The sequence below is a fragment of the Ptychodera flava genome, chromosome 8 (assembly GCF_041260155.1).
Source record: "Ptychodera flava strain L36383 chromosome 8, AS_Pfla_20210202, whole genome shotgun sequence".
Classification (NCBI taxonomy): domain Eukaryota; kingdom Metazoa; phylum Hemichordata; class Enteropneusta; family Ptychoderidae; genus Ptychodera; species Ptychodera flava.
In genome coordinates, this window is record NC_091935.1 from 28551324 (window position 1) to 28577309 (window position 25986).

General features: G+C 41.1%; 1 protein-coding gene and 1 long non-coding RNA gene across 8 annotated transcripts in view; one reads left to right on the forward strand and one right to left on the reverse strand.

Moving 5' to 3' along the window:
* The window catches only part of LOC139138957 (midnolin-like), a 53213-nt gene that overhangs the window by 12151 nt on the left and 15076 nt on the right, over positions 1 to 25986 (forward strand). For 4 of the 7 annotated variants that reach the window (XM_070707603.1, XM_070707599.1, XM_070707602.1 and 1 more), the window contains exons 2-4: positions 23297 to 23588; positions 24145 to 24232; positions 24418 to 24474. In XM_070707603.1, the coding sequence (XP_070563704.1) occupies positions 23374 to 23588; positions 24145 to 24232; positions 24418 to 24474 (360 nt within the window). In that variant the 5' untranslated portion in view covers positions 23297 to 23373. Of the gene's footprint in view, positions 1 to 9562; positions 10043 to 22992; positions 23589 to 24144; positions 24233 to 24417; positions 24475 to 25986 lie in introns of those variants that run through there. The other 3 variants (XM_070707598.1, XM_070707601.1, XM_070707597.1) reach the window with 3 other exon arrangements.
* LOC139138959 (uncharacterized) lies at positions 406 to 22264 on the reverse strand. Its single transcript, XR_011553696.1, has 2 exons — positions 21672 to 22264; positions 406 to 747 (listed from the first exon to the last, which is right to left on the reverse strand). It is a non-coding gene; the product is annotated as an uncharacterized lncRNA (long non-coding RNA).

Here is a 25986-nt window from a genome sequence, read left to right on the forward strand (position 1 = left end):
TAAAGAATAATATTCTGCCAAGATGACACATGACATACCAGTTTCATTACGTCATAGGATTGAAAAGGCGACCTTAATTCCGTACAGTAAACCTGATTTATTTTTTTCAAATTGTGTCATCTTTATATGATTTGGTTCAAATAATTACCGGTATTGTTTCTGTGGATTGTGTTGAAAGTTAAATTAATTCATGATGGCATATAATCTTATGACCACCATCTACGTGAATGTCATGTGTACATAACTTTAGATGAGCAAATAAGTATGGTAATTACAAACAAATGCTCTTTGCCTGAAAAAGTAGACACTGGGTGTGAGAGATGAAAACCCAATAATAATATAAAATAATTATAAAAACGAGTTCAAGTCGCATGTATTCACGGCGCATGGTATCGTCTCTGTGTATTTCTTTTTTTTTTTTTTTTTGAAAAAGATAAATTTGTTTCAACATAGTCACAAATAAAACAAATCTACATAACAGTGAATGCATTAAAATTACAATGCGTCTTGTCTGAAAAAACAATAAATTAGCTGTTTGATAACAGAGACACAAATCGTCTCTGTGTATTTCTCGGCCTCCTGCTACAACAGCGCCCTCATGCATCGGTTATTAGATAGATTTGTCACAGGCCCTGATTGGGCCGATCTTGTACGGGAACTGTTCTTCATAATATGATCAGTGTTTGCAACCTTTAGGCCTCGTCGGAATGGTTTTCCAACTTAAAGAGCGATGTGGAGACTGTATACCTAAAACAAAACAACAATGAGGGTCGTCAACGTGAGCTGTATGTAAATGATCATTCGGAAAACTCCACGTGCCACGCATACTCCGTCCACACTAGCCCTCAGAGAATGTAGATAGATTTTCTCTCAAACGCCGCCGAGAGACAACCACCAGCATGAAGTATTGATCCAATTTGGAGTTTTGATACGATCCAGGAAAAAATAAAATCAATAGGGGACATTAAAATGATAATTCTCCTAAGATGTTACTCTCAAAAAACGTTACACAAGAAACTAAGCTTCACAGTTTTCACTGGAAATTTACTATTCGTAGATTACCACATTATGTTAAGCTTTTTCACTGGAAAAAAAATAATTCTCCTTTATGTAAACGTTGCAAAGTATACGACACTTGCAAGCATAAATTTGGGGAATATATTGTCGCAAAAAATATATGGAGTTTTACGAAGAAAGTAATAACTATGATGTTACCAGGCCAGTTGAGTTAAAGTTCGTACTACGTGATCAGAGGATATTATTTCAAATCAAAGAAATTGGAAAAAATTGTAAATCTTATTATCATAGCGAAATGGTCTATACATAAATACCATGTCCGTAATCTTGAAGAGTAATTTCCTTCTGTAATTGTTATGAGAAACGAGTTGTATCAAAGAGCTCAAGCTCAGAAAATTGAAACCTTGCTTAAAGTCATGTGATTTTTTCTGGTCACATTGTTGCAGTTTTCAGACATGTACACCTTTTACGAGAAAGAAAATGAATTGAAAAAAATAATTCTCCTAAGATTTCATTTTCCCATTCCTTCAGCGACCACTAAGAAAACCTCACTTTACTGAGAGAAATTTGGCTTCATATGTGAAAATTGTTTCATTTTTCACTCGAGGAGTGCCAGTACAATATTTTCTACTGGCCTGAAGCGCACAAATTCAGCCATAACAGAAGTTTCTTCCCATATATATATATATATATATATATATATATATATATATATATATATATATATATATATATATATATATATATATATATATATATATATCTCAAACTCGACAATGGAAATTAGAGGTTGTTTCCGAAAACGATTCCTTAGGTCAAGTTGTATCATTTTCCCGCTGAAATCTAGGAGATAGATGAAGCAAATGACTAGGTAGGGCAAGCGTTCCCGATTTGATCAGCACTTTTTTGTCAAAACGGATTTTTCTAAAGAATTAGGGTGAACTAAGCCGCCACATCTGTTGTGGCATGAACCACGGCGACAGCTGAATAGCTTTTTTCGTGTTTCCATTGCTCTGTTTAAAACGAGTAACCGAGTTTATGTTTATATTACATGTGGTTTCTTCTCCTGAGATGCATATGACGATAGCCCTACGAACGTGTTGCGTGCAATTTGCGATGTTTATGGTCCACAAATTACTTATTCCGGCCCCGACAAGAATTCAGTCGGCAATCACATGTGATATCATACCACGTGGCATTTTGACGTGATTTTGGTAGAAGGAAAGAATTTACAAAATGAACAAACACGGGACTTGAGAATACATGGATAACCTTAATTTCAATAACTGTAGGAGCTGTAAGCGATCGCGACCGTAGTAGGATGAATCAGAATAGGATTCGTGTATTTTACTCTGGTACAATCTCACTGGTTCGACTATTTATTTATTTATTTATTTATTTATTTATTTATTGGTTCGTTCATAGACAAATCAGCAGTGTTTTCTCGGTGGACAGTTTAGAACGTTAGCTCCTAAACTATTTGCTTGTATTATAAATTTTATTAATTTTCTAGAGTACAATACACATTTTTATTTTCTGGGCTCTCTCTCTCTCTCTCTCTCTCTCTCTCTCTCTCTCTCTCTCTCTGACCTTGTACTTTCATGTCTACAGGGCGGAAAGCGGGAAACATTCACCTGATAATTTTTAGAGATAAATTTTAAGGCTGTTGAACCCACAACTATATCTATCCTTCTCTTGTAATCTAGCGCCGGTGATTGTTTTTCACACTCATTTATTTTTCGTGATTCACTCCCCGATCTCTGGATATTATGAATGAATCTGTGGGGGCGTCGTTGGATAGAGCACTGACTATCTAAAGTGCCTCGTTGAATGTGTGTCGCTGGGATAGGCTCGGTACCCAGTATGACTTCAAGAGTATGTCAATTGAGATGTTGACCGTACCAGAAAATCTGATCTTCAATTAAATTGGACTCTGGCTATCAAAGCTATACGCCCGCAAAGATTTCAGGTGACAGGGGTCAGGGTACTTTGATTCATACCACACACCTATTATGTAGTAGAGCGCCCTCATTTTAATACCTGAAGCGTTTGTTTAATTTCTCAATACGCGGATTTCTACGCTTGATCAATTTTACGTAGAGCTTTCCCTGGACATGTCACTTCATTCATATTTTTATGAGTCAAGCGGTTTCCTTCTTACCGACCAGAGACCACACAATTAAGTTCACAGAATCCAAGGATAACTAACGTATATACAGATAGAACGGAGAACGTTGCGACGTGCTGGGCTTTCCCTTGAGTTGGTGATGACGTTTCCCATTTCTTCTCGAACCTCGGTCGTGGCAGATTACTTCAAACATAAATCGCAAACTGAAATATTTGTTGACGAACGGAAACAGCGTTTCTGCCATGATTGTTGCGTGGCTTTCAGGTCATTCCGTTCCGCTGCTACTTGGCGAACCACACTGCACTCAGGCAAAATCCTTGACCTGCAGTGAGTTGCTATGGGTGACCAGCCCACGCGTTGCCTGAATCTAATAACTTCTCTCAAGGTTCGCCTTTCGATTTCGTCTGGGGTTTATCCTTTCTACCTTCACGTTCCATTTGACCGTGTTGACCGACAGACATTGAGCCGTCGCCGGTAGTCTTCGAGGCTATTTTTCTCAGACACCTAACATGACAAAGAGGGACTGTGCTGGATCGACGCGTCAGGAAATCCGAGCGTGGCGACATCCGGGGCCTGGGCCTTGGGTGAAGGCGATGAAGGTTTCGATCCCACGTCCACTTATAAATTGCTCTGCATGATTTAATGTGTCAGAGCTCGATATCGTCATACGACAACGACCGTCAAAAGAAATTGTTGATTTTTGTGGCCTTTTCATCTAAAATTGATGGCCCCCCGCTCTGGCCGATGATTCTCTCGAATATTAATAATCACCCACGTCGACCTTATAATGTTCCCTTTTGCGACGTTTACACACTACGCGTCATTGACATGTCACCCTTTACGCATTCCGTGACTTTTACATTATTCGAGAAGTGGGGTTACTTTTAGCTCATAAAATTTAATTTTAAGGTTTTCTGACCATCGAATTTGATACTAAAACTTTTCTCTTACCAGACTGCCTGAGTCCTCAATCCTGATTTGTATGATTCAAGCTTCATATATTTTCCCACTAGATTATAAACCCACTTTTATGGCTGGTGTTCATTTAAAAGAATGATAAAATGCCAGTATAGTGCACCTCTTGTTCTATTCTTCAACGCAAAATACTAAAAAGGGAATCGAAACAAAATGTCGTGGGTCACAATTTACATTCAGAGGCACTGCAATGACGCAGTCGTCTGTCAAAACATATGTTCCACCTCTGTACGTATTGGGTTTGGCAACGGGGATGATATTAAAATCGTCGAGCGGTCGACGATTCATGAAAGTACAGTTGTACGTGCGCAAATAGCGGACGGTGCAGAATAAAATTGACGGTAGTATAAAAAAAAAAGCGTGATGCGAAAGCGTACGCGTCAGTCAGCGATGGTTTGAAGTCATTGCTAGAATTGAACGACTGGAGATCGTCTCATTGTGGGGGGGGAACCTCAGTGGCGATCGCAAGTTACAATGCTGTTCCCTACCGAGTTGTTCTGCGACAAGAGACTTGCGATCTCTCGGTGACTGGAAGCAAAGCCTAATGTTTTTAGGACGCACACAGACCTTTGTAATGGGGGAGAAAGATTTTCGACAAGTGCGGCGTGTGTTGTTTACCAAGTAACTCGAACGATTATCGCCCAGTTAAAAGTTCACATAATATCCGGCGAGAGAAAACAGGTCAACGTGCTTTTTTTTCTATTCTCTGACACTCATACACACTGTGAGGAAAAATATACGTTTTGTATTAATCATCCTACCACCCCATCAAATTTATCGCTTTTTTCACAGTTTTTTTTATTCCTTCAACGTTGAAAATGATTGTCAAGGCGGAGGAAAAACGCCTTAATCAAGTTTAAATCAAAATATAGCGGGCACAAATATCAAAATAATGCATAGCCGGATATTATAATTTGACAGAAATGCATCTGGCAATATCCATTACTGCGGAATTTCTCAATGCCATGGCACTGCTAACATATTGTGAATTACACTGCGCTCTTCAGCATCGTTCCGATACATCTATATAAATCAAAACACATTCGGTGGGCGTTATTAACGAGGGCTTCCTCTTCGCGGTGCTGTATATTATCGTTCATGTCATCAGTAAACATGGAACTTGTCACCCAGGACGCAGAAATCTACAGAACTCTTCTACGCGTCTGGGTAAACGTCTTTCGCAACCCTTACCTTTCCTCGCTGCGATGTAAAACTATTTTATGACAGAGACACACAGAGCTTCTGATCATGAACTTGAAGTACACACTTTCATGAAAGTTAAGACATCCCTGTCAACAACATCCGTGACCATTTTAATATACTGGTTTAATATACTATGTAGTTTTATTAATTATTTCATTTATTTATCATTTATTTAATTATTTTATTTGTTTGTTTTTCTATTTACGTATTTATTTATTTTTTGTTTATCTCCTGATTTCCTGATTGTTGTATCAATCCACATTTTTGCCATTAAGATCGATCAAACAAGTTGCCTTGGTCGTGACACCCCCCTCCGCCCTCCTACACCGCAGCATTTCGGTAAAATGACGGTGGCGGTGACGTCACACACCACTCATGCTCATACGGAATCATTCTTCTCACATCGACTCAGTTTTAATCACGCCATGGCAGGCGACGATTGCCGTTCGTAACGAGATTTCGTGAGATTTACATATGAGGTAGGGCCCAGTCAGTTGTCACCCGAGGATGAAAACAAGCCGATTTTCGTACAAGAATAGCTTGTATGTGTAGCTTACAGCTCTATTTGTTGTATTCCGTTTGGTGTTTTCCATTTATTTTTCTGTGTGTAAAATACAAATATTTGATCTACTTCTCAAATCGTGTTGAAATACCTCGTATTCAACTCGTCAACACAGCCTAAGGTCTCTTTATAAGCTACTAGTATGTCTGATCTATTTTTACCTCCATGGTCCGAACGTGCTGGCAAGGCTGTACTTTGTGTTTTAACGTACTTTCGCAATGCAAATAAAATGTGTTTTCCAGATGAAAATTCATGAAATTATTATCAAAAATTACAGCAATTGTTTCTTCGACTAAAATAATTGATTGTAACAAAATGTTCAACAGAATATAGGTAATATGTTGTTTTTCATGTACCATCAGTCAAAGTCCGGCGACAAAAACCGCACATAAAATAATCCCTTATCGTGGCCGTTTATTGACACTTTGTCGACGACAGCAGAAAATGTCTTCCTTCATGAATTGCCGGAAAATTGTGATCTGTAGGGCACTCACGTTTCGAGCGTGCCCGTGAACTTTTCGCGACTTGGCCGTAAAAGGTTTGGTGAATTTTCTACAGGTAACTATGGTAACAAAGGAGTTTGATAAGTTCTTTGTTAATGAAAAGCTTGGGGACTGTTCACTTTTAATGGCAAAGTTGACATGAACTTGACCCAATTACAGGAAGAGATTATATGATGCAACGGGAATGATTAATTCTAAGAAGTAAAGCGTATCAAAACTGGAACAGGTTCACCTCAGTGTTTGTCCATGAGGTGTCAAACCATTGATTAAATGTCACTCAAAGTGTTATTATACTTCTTGTTTTTGATGTGAAAAAAAAAAGAGATAGTAATTTGTGATATCATAATATCACGCCACCGTAATAAGTCTTTGATTTATGGGCTGGAACGTTCACGAACAACAACGCATCCTAATCAATTATGAATGCAACTACGTTTCGCCTTAGAAAATTACTTTTTTATGTCGAAACGTTGTTTTGCTGTTATCGGCTTGGTCATGCACGGTTGCCATGTGACGAGTCCCGGAAACAAAGCGTTGAATGATTCAAATGCGGAATAAACGGACGATGACGATGACGATGCTCGCATGTTTCGCAAGGAGCTCGAGGTCGCCGGACTCACAGTACATATTATGACACCAAGCGATCACCGCGTGATAATTCAGCCGTCGCCATCGCCGCAAGCGTATCTCCTCCAAGAAAGAAGAAAAAAGGCACGGCAGACGAAAGAATTGCTACGCAGACAAAACAAACCTGAAATAAGCAAAACTAGTGTGAAGTGGGTGAGAGGAATCGTAAGCGAATACTAAGTCGCAGTCTGTTCAACCATAAAAATGTCACATAACTGATACTGGCGAAGGCACCGTTGCGATGACGTCACGGGCCCATAACGATTGATGATCATTCCCTGACCTTGAATACAAATGACGTAATTTACGTCACGGAGCTTGTTGACCCGAGGCGACGCTCGAATTTCATGAGACCAAACATTACAAAATAAAACAAGGTAGAAATGTAACGTTGTTGATACAGTTGTTGACGCGGAAGAAAGACTAGGGATTTTACATAGCAACCTAGGTAATGCCGTAACTTAGGTCGTTGTCTAGAAATCCTCAGTCAACGGTTGTACGTGTGTTATGCATTTCAATGTAATTGCCGGAATGTTGAGAATGGACGAATTGAGCCATTGATATTCAAAGTCCTACTATTTTTCCACAACGGAATCAACCTATTCCACTCTAGATGTTTTCTTATGTTTCTTGGTACGGATATATATATATATATATATATATATATATATATATATATATATATATATATATATATATATATATATATATATATATATATATATTTTTTAAAGTGCGCGAGACTTTTTTTAGTAATTCGAAAAACAGAATGAAATTTGTCGAGAAGAAGTTTGCTGTAATTGTCTCGTGTACTAGAATGGGTGGATACATCAGTAACAAAATATGTCCTCACTAGAGTGCCAGAATCAAAAGACAAAAGTGATCTAAAAAAGGGATGCACTGTGGCCAAACAATCATGGATTCCCTCTGTCTCTGTCTCTCTGTCTCTGTCTCTGTCTCTCTCTGTCTCTGTCTGTATATATATATATATATATATATATATATATATATACATATATATATATAAAATTATATATAATATAATTAATATATATAAAATATATATATATATATATATATATATATATATATATATATATATATATATATATATATATAATATGAATATTGTGTTTACATATATTTTTTCCAAGTTGTAGCTACAGCCCATCGGAAATTAAAGTTTCACAGTTAAATTTGTAAAAAACACATAATTCAGCCTTTCTGGTGCCCCGTCTGTGCTGGATGTAATAATAATAACATCACATAGCAAGGTATCTGGTGTGTTTGGATTATCTCAGGGGGTATTGCACAGTTCGAGAAGACCCTGATCAAGATATTAATAGGTCTGAAATATTTGCATAATGGGACGCTACTGAACCTTTTACGACTATTCTTTTGTAATAGGCTGGACAATAACTACCGGCCAAATCAGTTTGATGGCTGCATTTGTGCGTCTAGCACTTTCACAGAAGCATGGTTGAAGGAAAGGAGCGAAGTCCAAGTACTAGTACCACATCTGATTCTCTCTGCACCGCAATTTCATGGGACTCTGGATTGGTGACTCAAGTACATTTTATATTAAGCCAACCCTGTCCAAATATTTATGGGCTGAATCGTGAAGACGCGCCATCAGTTCTTAAAATGAGTCATGTTTACGATCCTCAAAATTGCATTGGAAGAGATAGACAATCAGAAATCAGATAAACACTTACTATGTACCGTAATTTTGCTATTATATGTCCTGTCATCGTTAAAAAATAACACTTGGATAAACAGAAAAATATGTATATAAACGCGCGCGCGTACACACACATACCACACACACACACATACATACACACTCATATATATACATATATGTATGTGTGTATAATAAATACACATATATAAATAATATTATACATATACGTATGCGTGTTTGTATACATACATACATATATATATATATATATATATATATATATAAATATATATATATATATACGTGTGCGTGTTTGTATACATACATACATACATACATACATACATACATACATACATACATACATACATACATACATACATACATACTCCGTAGGAAAATTCGGACACAAATTAGTAAAGAGTCGTCCTTTAACAAAAACATTTGCCGTCGAACGTGAATCAGCAACTTTTAGAGATTTGTTAACAGAAGGCGGGGGTCGATGTACCCATTGTGATGAACGGTGTATCATATCCTTAGAAATCACGCCACTGGTTACGAAAGCGCGACTCCGCATTCCTATGGTACCGAGACACCGTTCCTTATCAGTACAGTCAACAGCGGTTTGTGTACGAAACAACGTGCGCACAGCAGCGACGCCAACGTATTTCTCTAAGAATCGTACCCCCTAGGTTCATAGACACCGCGTGCCATTTCTTTGATGGGATAGTTGCTGGTGCATATCTGCAGGCAGATATAGGTATAAAACATCACAAACTGTCGACGTCGGCAACCGAGTGATGTCACATACCAGCCATTTTCTGTTTTCTATATATAAAATAAAATATCACTCCAGGCAAGTTCTTATATGGGGATTGGAGGCTGTTCAGGCCAATTTAGGACATTGCGGTGTCAAAGGCGTTTGCGGAGGAGCAAGGGGAATGAAATGAGTGTGGTCGCTCTTTGAGATCTCAATCTTATTGATGACTTGGAGGGCCCTGTTTTCAGAGAGAGAAAAACAAAACGTTGTGACAGTAGTCGACAGCGCCACCGCCTATCCAAGTATAGGGTACTCTCTCAACGATCAGACGACACTATTGCCGCCGCGTGATTAGTACTTTCTGTGATCCAAACCAGTTGGCGGTCATCTATCGCTCGTCAGAGAACGTGGCCTGGGTCCCAGCATTTGACAACATGGTGAAACTCTGTCAAATATGAATGACGCTGCCTAAGATATCGTCACATCGCAGATGCCATTACCTTTTCTGGTAACTTGAGAACCCGTACAACCGGAATTTCGAGACACCGGCACGGTGGCTGAATTTCCGTCAGTAGGCCTACAGGTATGTTGCAGCAGAAATGATGGGACTTGATTATTACGTAAGCTATAATTTAAGTGTGAACACTTTAAATGTGTTTGGTGCATAATTCAGGCATTTCTTTCTTTTTTTATTTATTTTGCAAGTTCCGTATCATCGGCTGTAAACCCTTGGAAGAGAGGGCCGGGTTCCACGGCTCTGATTTCATCGTTGACGAAATCGTGTTTCATCATCAGCTCACTCGATTTTATCTACCTCACTGAAAAATTACCGTATTTTCATTATTTTAATCGGCTCGAAGATTATTGTTGCAACGGCCACGTGTTTCCATGCATGTTCACATTGGCGAGTCAGAAAACTCATGCAATGGTTGCAGGCCATTCATGTTCGTGATAGTATACACTGACGTGCCACACAGCGAGTGAGAAGTAGCGCGCTGTAATATTATCGGGCTCCCTCCCTCGGATAGCCGTTGCAGTTGTACATTTAACATTTGCCAAATGTCAGTTTTAAAATTTCCTATTTTTAAAGTCGGCTCGTGTCTATTGTATTATACCATCCACGATTTTTCCCCTCCCTTTTCGCTGTCTCTTCCTTCGTACGAATATGCCGACCGGTCGGTTTCAATGTTTGCGGAGATATGGAAATGAGGTGTGGAATCCCACTCACTGACGTCATAGAGATCGCCCACGCACTTTGTGCATGCGGAGTATGAATCTAATCTACAATACCACAATACAACACTGCCGACTGAATAGCAATGTCATGACCCACAGTCGTCTTACGGTTTAGCCGTAATGCCATCACATGAGCATTAACTCAGTCGAGGTCAACCACATGCCCTAGTGATCGAGGTGACCGGCGCGGACAGCTCACCTATGAGTTGATTCTTTCATCTCCCCTCCCCAATTCTCGCTCTAGGCTCTATTGTGTAGAACGATGAAACTTGACGTTTTAGGGTATATTCACACAGTTCATACAAGATCGGTGATAATCTAAAGCGTTGTCATCTATCAAGGCGCCTACACCATCGAGGGGTCGGATTTTGATATATTATAATGTCAACTCCGCGTAAACAACGGCTATGACGTAGTAGGATGTTTTCATGTCTTCAATAGGAATTGTTTGGTCGGTCGCTCAACGACCCGGCTTTATGTTTGAAACCGTTGTTTTCGTAATATGACGATGATAATTAGACAACATTTCAGTGGAACCCATCTTTTGTTTCCACGAAATCAATCGATCAGTCCTTCGGATATTGGAAGAACATCTATCAAAAAAGTCTATAAGAAAACACATGTCTACAATCGGAACAAACAAAAACTCACGTGGGCGTCAGAGCTGTTAGCTTTGTTTTCTACTACCCATCGTTCGGCGTAAACAGAAATACGACATTCATGTAGAGGTCTCTATAATAAAGCTGTTTTCTAATTGACCACTTTGTTGTCGATGTATGTACCTGTTGTTCGTGTGGACGGATATTTTCAAACCGATTTACAGTTTGACAAAGCTGTAGACCTTGAGGCTGACATTGGGTATGTGTTCGTACACGAGAGAATTCAGGAGCTGGGGGCCTGTGCAAGAGTCAATGCCAATGGCTGTGGGATCTCTCCGATTTTACTGAAATAATTCCTGAATCACCCACCAATTACACATTGGGAGAATTGCACGACCGACAGTGTGAGGCGAGGGAAAATTCGTGCAACTCCGTTTATGCCTGATGTCGAGCTAGAAGAGATTTTTTTACGTCTTATTCGAAGTGAAATTAGGCGAGTCTTTGTTATTCACTTGGTGATGTAAAACGGTGAAAGAATACCACAAGAACTCACTGGGGTGCCGTATCACGGTCTCCCACGCCCTTTTCATTTTAACGACGGGCGTACGCATGCGTGTTAGCAAATGACGTCATACGGACGACTTGGCGGTTCAAAGATCTGCTGAGGTAAATCTCAGCCTTTGCAAGCCGTCTCCACGAAGCAGTGATTGTTGATGCCAAGTCGCTAGCAACGACGTTCTGAATCACTCACAAAATATCGTGGGGTCACCACTGAAAGTTTACTGCCCTTGCAAATGTCAGCGGGAAATGTCATAGGGTACGAGGAACTCTATGACGTCCATTCGCTCAGTCGTGACACAAGCAATTCTCGCGGGTATTTAATGTTCCTCGGAACTTGTTTGTGTAGTTTGAAAAAAAATGACGAAATCTACCAGGACAAACGACACATATTGCTGATGCAATTTTTTTCTATTCGACTGACACAAATATGTTGGTACAATATTAATGAATGTTCCGAGAAAGGTTGTCATGGCAACACGTAAGACGATGCAAAAACACAGTTAGTGGCTGTCTTACAAATCGTCATAATATTTATATTTTTTCAAACATTTCACAATCGACATCTCATCGAGTAATTGCTAAAGAAATTTACCCTCAGAGCGAAATTTCAACAAAACACTGTTTGGCGAGAACGGTGATATATTCAACCTCGAACTTCACTCATATCGCCGCTTGTTGCCAGCATGTAATTTGTCTCACACCTACCATGACTACGGACCTTCGATACTAGCTGCATCTACGTCATCGCGCTGCCATGGAAACCATAATGCCTGTATAATATATCGGATTATAGAACGATGCAATAGCAGACGACTTAGTGGGTTGCCTACAGCTTCGTTCTAAAGATAGCCTCTCTCTTGTGTGTGCCATATCTGTGTACACTGTTTCACAAAGTGTGTATATGTGTGTCTGTGTGTGGTATCAACCAGTAGTGTTTTGACAGTTTTACGCCCATGGCTCGAATCCGCAAGATAAAACATACAATAAATTAAAAATTTAATAAGGGAAATAAAATAACGTGACAGTAAACTATAAGATTGCAAATAAGGCATCGTCAGAATCTCGGAAGAACTTGAATAAGAAAAAAATCCGAACGGATAGTCTTTCATTGTGGGTTATTTTTAATGTTAACAGCGCTATCACTGACGCGCTGGCAGTCACCTTCTGTATAAAGTCAGCTTATGATTTCGCAAGACACGCGTTCCAGTTCCAAGAACGGGGCTTTCAGATTCTTTAATATCGTGACCCACCGAGTGATTGTAAAATTTCAAACGTCATTTTTTGGAAAAAGCAATCCTCTGAAGCTGCTGGTCAAATCTCATCGATATTTGGTATCATCTGATGTATATTCCGAAAGGTCGTGAATATTGGAGTTTTCAGATTGTTTTTTCACTTGGGTCAAAACATGTCACATTCTGAAAAGTACACGACACCCGCATGAAGATTTTGCAATTTTTTCCTGGTCTACCGCTTGTGGGAGCTCAATGTTCTCGGAGAAAGTAATGTTTTAAGCGGTTTTTTGTGAAATATTTTTTTATCCCCCACCTACAATTAACACGGAGATGGCGCACTTCGACCCCTCAATTTTACTCTCGATTCATTCAGAGAAATAATTTAAATGACAAATTTCGCAAAAGTCTTTCAACTGCGATATACATATATATATATATATATATATATATATATATATATATATATATATATATATATATATATATATGCGTGTGTGTGTATGTGTGTGTGTGTGAGCGCAATGCTCTCAGAGAAAGTAATGTTTTGAGCGGTTTACATTTTGTGAAATATTTATTTCCCCCTTGAATTAACGCCATGTAATATATATATATATATATATATATATATATATATATATATATATATATATATATATATATATATATATATATATATATATATATATAAACAAACCAGCAATCCCATGGATAGTAAAATAATATTGTTACCCAGAATTGACTCCGAAGATAAAACTGCGATACGGTTGTGCGCATTCATGGTACATAAATAGGACCACTAGGCAGCATCCATTTCATCGATGTATGATTGAATAAAGATGCAGGTGGACACCTTCGCAAATTGCCAGAGTCACGCCACCAAATGCCGACCATTTTCACGGCAGTCGTATGAAGTCTGCATGGCAGCTTGTGTCCTGCGGTGCATTATGATTTTATTTCTCGTGGACGCGGGAAATTACAGCGGGTACAGTAAACATGTTCAATAGGTAGCCCTACTCCCCCGACAAAAATTAAACAATTGGTCACTATTCCTATTATGACAACCCGAAGTGGGCGAAATCCAGAATTGGTATGTGGCGTTGCTCGGCATTGTGTCACGGTCTCCGCAGAAGTGACTGAGATCGTATTCCCATGGCCCTGTCGCGTTGTGAATCGACAGTCAATGAAGCCCTGCGTTCGGATGTTACGGTGAATGAACTCGAGTTGAATTGCAGAAACCCTCGTAGTAGCGGTATTGCGTGGGTGACGATTTTAGTAAATAAGGAGTAATGGATCTCTAATAATGCAGCAAACTAACTTGATTTTGCAATTAGCGTAGTAGTCGTGTATTGTACTTCGTTTGCACTTAAAAAATCGAAGCAGCGCTGTTCCTACACAGGACGTGACCTGTGCTCGTGAACCACGAACCGAGCCGTACTCCTTAGAGCAATGATAACTTAGACAAAATATAATTGAAATGGAAGCCCTATTGCTACACGGAAAGGCGGACTAAAATAGAATTCTCGACTATTTATCGCCAAGGGAAAGACATTTTTTACCGTGCACAAACCCCACTCATTTTTGTCTCTTTTTGAAGTTAGAACGCTGATGTTTCAACAACCTGTCAAATGTCGGTGACGCAAGGACAAAGTATCTCACTTATAGTCAGATTCAAAATTACCGTAACACTTTATTTTCTCCGCCCGACGGTTGCCAAACCAATTCGTCGTGGTGATTATTGGTAAATTTAAGAAAAGTTTGAAAATCAAAGTCAAGAGTTAGGCGAGACCGATCGAGTAAGCGTACGATTTGTTATCCCAGAAGTGTTTCACGGCTAGCTTGAGATCAAACACTGCCTCTCCATAGAGGGAGGGACTTTGGGCCAAGCCATTTAATGAGCGAAGACACAAACACATGTAAACTATTAGTGGCAACATTATTTCACCCAAGTCATTCTCACTATAAACTGCTGGCCTAAGACAGCCATTCTTGAATCGCCGGACGACGACACTATCCATCCATCTCTGTGGGATGTACTCTCAATGGGAGTGGGTTTTGAATATTTGTGCGCGAGTCAGGTGAAAGCATCGTAAAACCATATGCCTCTACTCTCTTCGGCGACAGCTACTCGCGTTTATAATACCGTGATTTTTGCGTTGGTTGGTGGAGCAGAAAAAAAGTTCTGGCTCGGAAGAAAAGGGGGGGGGGAATTAATGTAGTAAGTGAAAGTCATCTCAAAGTTCAGGTTTCCATTTACATAGGTTGTTGTTCTTCGTGGACGAGCAGCGAAGGCTGAGATGCAGGCCTTGCGAAGCGACGCGCCAAGTTCTTTGTTACTGAGCGGGCTGACACTGTGTGGAGCAGCCACTTTTCATAATTGTGTTTTTCTCGCCCGGGCCTTAATAGACTTTTGACAGATCACACCATAACGATATCAGCGGTATGTATCCGCCCAGCGTACCATGCTCAAAAATCGTGCGTCTCTCATGTACTTCTGCAAAGACAAAGTGGTGAAGCATTTCTGTTGGACGTGAGGACAATTTAAAGTTCAGACAAACGTCACAAGTAGAGGAAATAACTATTGAAAGTTTGTAGGTTTCACACCCTGGTACTGAACAAGCCAGTTTTAAACCGCACGTGAAAAATCGGAAGTTGTGTTGTTGAAGCCTCACGATTTCCCCCTTCCAACCCTTTCAAGCATCATGGTTTTGCCCAAACCCATTGTTATCGATATAGATCTGGATCTGTTTACAGGGCATTAGGGTGATCAGATTTCAATAATAGCTGCACGCACCCGTCATGGTTCTTTCAAACTCTGTATAGCAGGACGCAACTTCTCGGGAGCACCTTCTGGAATGTATTCGGAGAAAGTCCCAAATTGCCGTTTGTTTCTAGACTATGAAGCACCTTATAAAAGTACTAGCCAGAATTCAGTTCACAGAGCTCGGCGTCAGCGGTGCGCACTTGCGTACGGATAACCCAGTCTCTATTATAAAGTGATTATGCAAATTACGTGCATCATCTTCGCTGTGGCAATGTTTTTGAAAATTGTGTCATTACCTTTGCATCGTTGACTATGCAAGAAGTGTAAGTGTTTTTGATGGCATTCTGAGCGTTGATAAATAAGTTATTTGCAGTTTTAACATTTCGTCTCAATGAGGAAACTGGCGTCGACGCAGTTGTCTTATAAAATACATGTTTTCACCTAAAATTGTAGAATCTCTAAGGCCACCACGGTCACGTGATAGGGTGACGCTGAAGTATTCTCAACAATGTCTCACTTGTTCACGCATTCTCCTACAGTCTGTGGTTTTGGTGTGAAAAGCAACACGCCATTCTCCATCTGCCCGCCACTGCAACCTAAATACGAGATCGATAGATCGAGCAGAAAATCGATCGATCTAGCAGACAACCCAACCCACGGCCGCCTGTGTCTCTATGCCCAGGGACGAATGCTGCTATCAAAATGTATGGAAAACAAAGAAACAGCAAGCAGAAGTGGAGTGCAAGAGAAATGTAGGGGAACGTGTAAAAATTTTCATGTGCACCATTCGTTTTTGCGGATAACCAAACCACTGTCCCTCTATCACAGAGGAACCGTGACCAAACGCAACGCCGCGAGATAGAAGCCAAGACCCCCCCTGACCTTTGCCCTCGTCCTGCATTGCCACATGTTCACGCTACCGAAGTCCTTGAGACTCAGGTCGACACCTGTCTACACACTTCAAACAAGGATTTCTGTATTGAAACTCTGACAAAGATATCAGCTGACCCTCCAGGCTGTTATGTTCCCTTTGTTACCGAGATTACCTTGGTGTATTTTTACTTGAGCTGAAAACCTTCAAAAAACCCACACGAACAACCAAAAGAAAAAACATCGAAGGCCGAATGGTGAGCAAAGTTTAACAATCATGAATTCCTAGCTACATCACATTTATTAAAGCCGATTTTTTAGCGTCAACAAGATTAATCGTCAGGTTACTTTAGAATCTAGACCGGTCTGGGAAATTTTGGCCGATCAATAATTGAAAACCATGGAGGTTGAACATGACCAATCAGTGAACGAACACCTTTGCACAGGTTCAGTGCGCAGCACTGCCACATCGCATATTGCGTTGTCCATGTTGGAAAGCAGTCGTTAATCGAACTTGCCAAATTATCTGAAACTGACGCTATTGTAGCTTTCGGATGATCGCCTCCGGTCCATGCCCGGCACCTATTGTCGCTCGGGAGACCGAGGTCGTACACTCAGAGAACTTTGCGCAGAGACTGGACTGAAACATACAGCAGAGACTGGACTGAAACATACAGTCGTGTAGGGTCTCGCCATAATCCCGGGCTTGGAGTTGGCGGAGGGAGACTCATATACGATCAAGTATTTCAGCCTTCGCTCAGACCGATCACGGCGATAGCCTTCTACTGACATTAGACGGAAATATTATAAAAAAACCCTGAAATTTGTCCTGGGCGTGGTTTTACCCCGGCGTCCGGATACGCGCAAGAGCGGCTTTTAGGTTAATTTATGGTTGCGTCTGTGTACGGGTCACATAGCGGTCTATCGTTGCCTAGGTGATGTTCCATTTAGGGAAACTTTGGCAAAAGAATGCTGGAGACTAGATATCGTAAGGCCACACTGAGATGCCAGTCAAGAAGCGGCAACTATAATAGCAGAACACGATGCAATTTTGAGGTTAAGGTTTATTTACTCTTTGGCCGACGTTGTTACGGCTGTTGTTGAAAGAGCTTGTATAAGCTGGCTGTAAACTATCAGAAGAAACTGGAAGGAACACCGGACATTGCCGGTGCATTGATTTTACTTTTACGTTTTCGCGGGAACTTTGCCTATTGTCTTGAATGTAAACAGCACTTTTGAGTTGTGAACACCGGCCGTTGGATACATATTAAGAATAAGTAGAGTTTTTCGCTGACTGGATGTTTTGGCACAATACGATGTGTGTACGATTTGATTTCTTTGGTGAGATTGGCAACTGATGTAGATATACCGCCTGCCTGTTGTTCCAGCAGGGCAAAAGTGGGCCGTGGCTTCATTGTCACCGTCCGACAAAGACAACGTCAGCCGTTGTTTGCTCCCCACCCCTTAATAAAGAATCCCAAACACAGCCCCTCCATTCTCCCTGAAGTTGAACCATGGCGTTGAAGTTGAGACTCAAAAGTTTGGAGTTCTTGCTCTGAGCAGAGTCACAATTGCTGAACGTGTATTTCTTGTATATTCTTTTCATACGGATTTCAGCAGAGATTCAAGTGAAGTGGAGCATTCACCGTGAACTTGAGCACATCGGCGATACCATAGAGGTAGAACATTCATGGCGACACCAATAGTGAACTTGGCCCAAGAACTTGATGTCACATCTAGTTGCCATGGCAGGATTTCGCCGGGGCGTCCTCAACTGGTTTCGCAAATGCCGGTTCCAGGTGAATGGTCAATTCAAACGAGGGTGGGTCGTCCTTGACCGTGTGTGTTTGCCGCTGAACCAATGCAACGGTGAAAGACTGCCCACACACCTACAACTTGCCATGTCGAGACGTGTCTCCTGTCTCGAACACTGCTAATGACCCGGGACTATAAGTGAACACCACTTGTAACAGGTCGCTTGAGACACGATGAAATATTACAGAGAAATGCAGGAATAGTAGATTGGCAAGAAGAAAAAAGAAGGAAATGAATAAAATATGAAATCGAAAATTAATTCTTTCATGTCCATCAACCGTTTATGGCTTTTGCAAGATATCAATTGCGGCATTACGAATGAAACCAATAAGGTTGCCTAATGGTAAACAAACACACACACATATATAATATATATATATATATATATATATATATATATATATATATATATATATATATATATACCGTACATGTTGCGTGTGGTCATGTTATTTTGTAAAAGTTGTTTTTACCTGAGTTTATTTTAATTATTCAGGAAGCACCTGTTTGGAGATCGTCTTTATGCGTAAAATGCTGGTAATACGCCCCCGTGAATTTTGAAAACATCTGGTAACAACAAACAATATTTACTTGATGGTCTCTCATGTTGGTTCTGTTTTAAATAGCCTGTCATGGACGGATAGAATCGGTCAGGAGTTTATATTTCGACGGTAAAAATATTCACTTTAAGAAAGAACAATTAACCGACCAGGTCTGGCATAAAAGTGCAGAGGACACAAATGGGGATTCGTCTGTATTGTCAATCTCAGACTAGGTCCATGTTGTCGTGGTTACCGCATTTCGTCGATTTTATGACAGTCAATCGAAGAGTGTGGCATGTCTCATGCCAACACGACGGAGGGGTGGATCTTGTGGGAATTTAACAACGTTGATTACGTACTTGTCCTTGTTCAGGCTAAGTTATAGGCCGGCTTCCTATATGGTTGGTGAGGAGGGTGGTCTGAGACTGAAGGTGTACCTCCAACATGGATGCTCAGTGTGTAACGAGTGATGTGTGTGTGCATGTGTGTATGTATGTATATATATATATATATGTATATATATATATATATATATATATATATATATGTGTGTGTATATGTATATGTATATATATCAAATTACTTCAAGTACAAAGTAATTAGCAATCGATTGCTAGATGCATGAAACTTATGTAACAGATAGAATCACTTTGTACTTGAAGTAATTTTTTTTTATTATTTATCTATAACGCTCTGCTTTCCGCATCGAGCAGTGTAATTTCCCAAGAGGACATCTGTATACTTCGATATATATATATATATATATATATATATATATATATATATATATATATATATATATATATATATATATATATATATATAATTGTAGAACAGGAGAATCCAAGTGTAGTGTGCAACGGATTTATAAATGCAAAACGTTGAAACACGCTGTCATTCTGGTTTATTTCGTCAGGCCTTTGATGTATTTCTTGCGTACGATGTTTATGTGTTGCCTGTAGGGTGATTTTACGGGACGCCAGTATGCTAATGTTTTCGCCGGGAAATGTTTTCACTGCACACACTACATGCTGAATTAGGCATAGTAGGTGTGCCAACCAATGCCAGATGAAACAATTTATCGTTTGTGTCTTCGTTTGTCATGTGTCAAATCAGCAATCGCCACTTTCCACGCGTGCGATTATCCGGTTGAACGACGGTAGCATTTTCCCGTTCATTTTCAAGTTCATGTCATGTAACCTATGAACTAAAACATGCATACATTTGCATCCTCATAGCATAGTCGTTGTACTGATGCAAGCCAGACCATTGTCCTCGTCTGCCTTTGCAAGGTTTCTGCTGACAAGTGAAAGTAGTAGGGATGGACCATTTAACGTTGGGAGGGGTAGTCAAAATGACAATAAACTGAATAATTTTATTTAAATAACTCACGATGCTCACGCAAAAATATTGACTTGAATTGAAAGAGACAAAGCTGGGGAATTCTCGAATGAGAAAAATAAAATACCCCCACCGGAAAAGAAATACCAATAGGAGGTGAAAAAAGTTTATGCGTCCATATTTCGACCACCCTTCGTATGATTCAATTTTCAACCCCTGATGCAAAGGTCCCTTCGAATTTTGAGTAAAATGATTAACAACACTGTTGACCGCATCGTTTTCTACCACCTAAATTTAAACAGTCGTCCCTCCAATTCCCTCCCACGATTAAATGGTCGATCCCTAAACACGTCAACATACACGAGTGATCTGGAGGACGAGTGATACGCCAAACCTTGAATGCGATAATGATGTAGAGGTCAACCTTGCGGTTGATACACTAAGTTTCCGTATGGACAGTGACGCTTCCTTTTTTGGTCTATTGTTTCAGAAACAAATTGGCAAATCGAAATTGTCGATTAATCTCAACCCCACCCCCACCCCCTGGTCTCCCCAATGTTTTGCAGTAGGTGGGGGTGCCGTCCAGTATCACTTCCGGGGACGTGTTCACATGAAATTATAGCCTCATGCTGTTTTATCAAAGCATGTCCATTTACTTATCTACATCCGAGTAGCTTGAATAGAGTCATTTTGTACGCTGTGGACGCCGTCAATCTGGCCTGATACCAACTTTCTATTTGTTTGTTCGGGAAGGGGGTGTCCCCCTAGCCGTGGAAATAGAAAAAGTGTGTTATTTTAACTTTCATGCCTAGGCAAAATCAAACTAACACAAATTGTTTTCGTGCGTCAGTTTCAGAACCAACAACCCTGGCTTAAACACAAGTACTGTCAACCGCTTTCGTAATTCTGGACGCGGTAGATATTTGATACGTAGGTGGGGATAGCCCCCTTTGAAACCCTTTGTTTATCCTACATCCTTTGCTGAGTTCCTCGGATATTTGGCAACCGCAAGGTCACCCTGTGTGTAAACATTAGCACATCCTGGTGCAATGCCAAACTGCGCGTCGAGTCGTCCGTCCGTGACCTGCCCTGATGCGATCAAATTTGAATGAGTGACGTAATATTCACTCTCAAGCCTCAAGTCCATTGTCACGTACATGGTTAAAAAAAGCTGTTCCGCTGTAGACCACCGTCACAGCATTAGCGTTCCTGGGGAGAGGTGAGAAGAAGAGCGCACACAACTGCGATTACTTACGTGGAACGTTGACCAAGGCACGGGCAAATCTGATAACGGGGGTGTATTTCTTCATCGCTATGCAACAATTTATGGAATAAATTAGCATTCACAAATCACCAATGTGGTGGAGCGACGCTGTGCACACTTTGCCACCCACGGGGAACGTGATAATAATGACGAAAGGCGGCGACAACAATGGTGATTTATGAAACAATGACAATATTCAACTCCCAATTTCGTTCCCTCTCTGCCAACCAATAAGGCAAAATGGAGGGAAAAAAATAATTGGGAGGAAAACATTCTATAAAACCCTCAGCACTTTCACAACTTATCCAAAGCGTGACAGGCTGAGAGCCCAACGCACATAAAGCAAACAGACAAAATAAGACAAGCCGACAGTTCACCGGGGTTAAGACCACGCGGAGTGACAAGAAATGTGTATGACACGTGTGTGCAGGTATTCAAGCATTCAACAATGCAATTGCTGTACGCTGTGTAGAGCCGCCCTGCCGCCATAAGACAAGGAAGGGTCTGAGACGATGCGCCCTGCAAATTGCCCTCTTGCTGGGTGATATTAAAAACAAAGAGTGCGATGTGCTATTAATGATTAATTACACCATGCCATTCCTATCAAGATTGTCAAAAGCAAAAAAAAAAAAAATAAAAATATACATATATATTCATCCTTTACCACATTCCCTGCCGAGTTCCTTTGTTCTGATGTAAACCTGATCTCTTTTTGATTCAGTAAAGTCTTATTGTTAAGGAAAACCACGTGATCGAAACGTTCATCGACTGGCCATGATGACTGTATCTGTATTTGTGTACGTATATATTACTTCACATTCACTTTTCAGCGTAGATCAGTGAATGGCTCGCAAAATATGAATGAATATACGTACCGTTTCAAGGCCCCCCTTTTCTTTCGTGGGAGTCGCCGTGGCCCTAAAACGTATACACGCGACGAAACATTTTTTTCTTCAACAGTTTTGAAAATCACTTTATCTGAGACAATTATACGTCAAAGCTGCGAGTCTAGAACCGGTTGTTTAGTCAGACCACTGACAAAATACATGACTACGATATTGTGGAAGGAAAAATACTAATATTCTATCAATGTATCAGTTGTGACGCAAAAAGGCTATACCATCATAATTACGGGGTTGGCAGCATGTAGCAGGAGAAGCTCATTTGAGATGTGATTTCGCATGCGCGTTGGGACAGCTTTTTATCGACCACAAGAAAAGATCGGTTGGTCTGTAAACCAGAACAGTGTTACATCAGCAACAAACAAACATTTGTGTAGCTTAATTTATCGTAGTTCCGGTCTGTTCATGTCTGCGTGCGAACGTGACTTCACCGGACTTGTTCTGAACTTCCCCGCTTTCAGATAACAGTTGCCCAGTTGTGATTGGGTAAACGTGTTAGTCACCGGCTGAGGGGACCTCCTTCTGAATCAATCTATTGTGTACGAAAGGAAGGTCGAAACTCGACAGACAGAACGGCTTACGTAGCTTGTGATGCGTGGTCAGGATCAACGGACTGGCGTTGCCTAGTTGTCCACCCCAGTGTGCTGGCCGTTGTTGTCGTCATCTCCCTCCAAGACGTATGTAACACATCTCTTCATTCCTTTTCTCCGCTAGGCGTCAGAGCACTGGCAAGCAGTCGTTGCGTAGTTTTATACTAGGCTATCGTAAACCAGTGGACCAAGAGCTCTATCATGGAAAATAACAATATACCGGCAGCTAACGGGAACCTGCCTGCGACCGGTCCGAGGCCCACCATTAGGCGATGGACGCTGGATATTCATCCAAGTACTGGTGGGCAGTTCAAGATCGAAGTTCCCCAGGACGAAACCGTCGAGGGACTGAAAAAGAAGTTGGCGAAAAAGCTGAAAGCTCCGAAGGAAAAGCTCATGCTGTTGTTTAAAGACAGGTATGGCTGTACCCAATTTTGGTGGTTCTTTTTTTAGACATGATACTAGGGGAGGTTACGTTGTAAACATATCAGACTAGCCTTCATACAGTCAGCAAGATTTATGCTTTCTTTATCGTCGGCTGCGAAAAAACGCCGACTCGCTGGAATCCAGCGTGCATATCGTCAGAAAACACAAGCCATTGATCATGACCATATTTGCAATGCAACTGTAAAATAGTCAACCTTTGTCGCCCATTTAAAAAAAAAGCGTTCACGAAAGATACTATTCACGCCGCAAATTACATTTGCCCCAGATCGAGTGAATTTTGAGGTGGCTGTGCTGTTGCCCGTTTCAAATCAGGGGGATTTGTATGGGTTCTCCTGAAGTAACTAAGCCTGACACCGTCTATTTTTCAGAGGCCACCGTCGACCCCATTATTATTGTAGTCGCCCTAAGTTATGTGCCCCTTTGCCTTGACCTCGCTGGCAGACACGGCCGATTTAACAGGCAACCGAGTCCCTTTTTACCATAATTGTGTTTGCCTTCCATATTTGACCCGTTCTCTTCCAACAGACAACTACGAGATGGGACTTTGGAAAGCAACGCATTGTCAGACGGTAGCAGGCTGATCCTATTGCCGGCGGTAGAAAGTGGGTTGCTGGTAAGATATTTTTAAAGCCCTTGGCATATTTTCTATCTTTAACACTTTTTCAGTGATATTTTTTTATCTGCGTTATTTGTATTGGTCTAAATTTACTTGTGTATAGCCTTGAGATTGTAACTGCTGCAGCCAGGTCATCGTTGACCGCTTGTGGTAATTTCACTTTTCTTTCCCTTGCCTTCCAGTCCCATCGACATGACCCCAGTCTCCTGCAGGCCCTGGAGAACCTAACAGATGAACAGGTAAATATCAATATCTTCTTTCAAAAAGTCGGGAACCACGCAAAAAAATAGTTATTGTTGGTCTGTTTGTTTAGTTACCACTCGGCCAAGTCGACTGTATTGTGTATGGTTGTACTCATGTGTACAGAAACTCTCGGCGAACAGTCACAGTCCCCTATGTTCCATTGGTGACAAGCTCCGCCCACGCCTTTGAGGCCTTCCTATTCAGAGCCCGGAAAGCCTCGCTCCGCGGTATTGCTTCCACAAATATGACCAGGCGTCACTCACTAGCGGTTACCTAGAGCCGCACAGCTGTGCTGGGCGAACTAGAGCAGGAAACACCTATTATCACCACGGCCTTTAAATGTAGGCAATTCCCACAGCTTTGCGTGGGGGACAACTGTACATGAACGCGTTCACTTTTCTTTCTCTTCTCTGTTTTTGCCGCTCATTTAGAGTTAGCCAGTGCCATTAAAATCTCCCCTACAAATACGATCGATCGATCGGGCAATAAGCTTTGGGTATGAAAAAGTCGAACTCGTTTGCAAGTGAAATGGGGGGGGGGGGGGGGGTTACGTGTTGCCCTGTGAAAAGAAACAAGTTGCGTCTGTTTTAGACCAGGTCTAAATTTGTGTTCCAGTACACATCTTTCTAATTCCCATTTTTGTCCAACTTCGCCCACCTAGGCAATCCAGTTTTATCATTGTAATGGTTCTGTATGCACGCAACACGTTTGCTTGTGCTGCCCAGTCGGCACACCTTGCTACATGACCAGCTTTGCTTTCAAGGTGGGCCTGCGGGTGTCGCCCACCATTTGCTGAAAGACATGCGAAATGTGTTTCACAGTTTCTATTGTGGAAAAGGACAGTAACGCCACTCAAATTGGCTTTTTTTAACGGAGTTACAAGATGGTAATGCTCTCTGTGCCGTGGGACCGCGCCGTGAAAAGCTTTGTATATGCTGCTGCGGACAATGGGCGTGAAGCAGTCGGGCACGCCAAGCCAATAGTTTGCATACATATCTCATGAGCGTCTCAACGCCAAGCCACTGGTTTCGGCTTGGCTTGCGCAACTGTCACACACAACAACGCGTACTTTGCGCAGAAAACCGATGCTCAATAATATCGACATAGTTGACTTTAAAACACAATCAAAATTGAAGCTTGTCGAAAAATGCCACACAACAGCAGAGGTCGCCCGAATAGGGATTACTGCCCGTCAGACCTCGCCTAGGGACAAGTTTTACCGGGGCGACGGAGGAGGGACGAACACGGCAGACAGATCGATTACCCGAAAAAGTTATGTAGGTCTTCCTCGGCGAAACCCTAAAGAAATCGCTGTGAGAAATAACTGCGCTTGTGATGCTTACTAGAGGTTTAGCCGTGTTTCAAATGGTCAAACTAATTGGATCAAAGGTCGCCCTGGGACCAGCAGTGCGCGTGGAATCACTTCAAATAAGACCAAGAAGGTCATTTATTTATGCACGCATATATTACAGACTTTTACAATCTTCGCGATTAATCCCCCCCCCCCC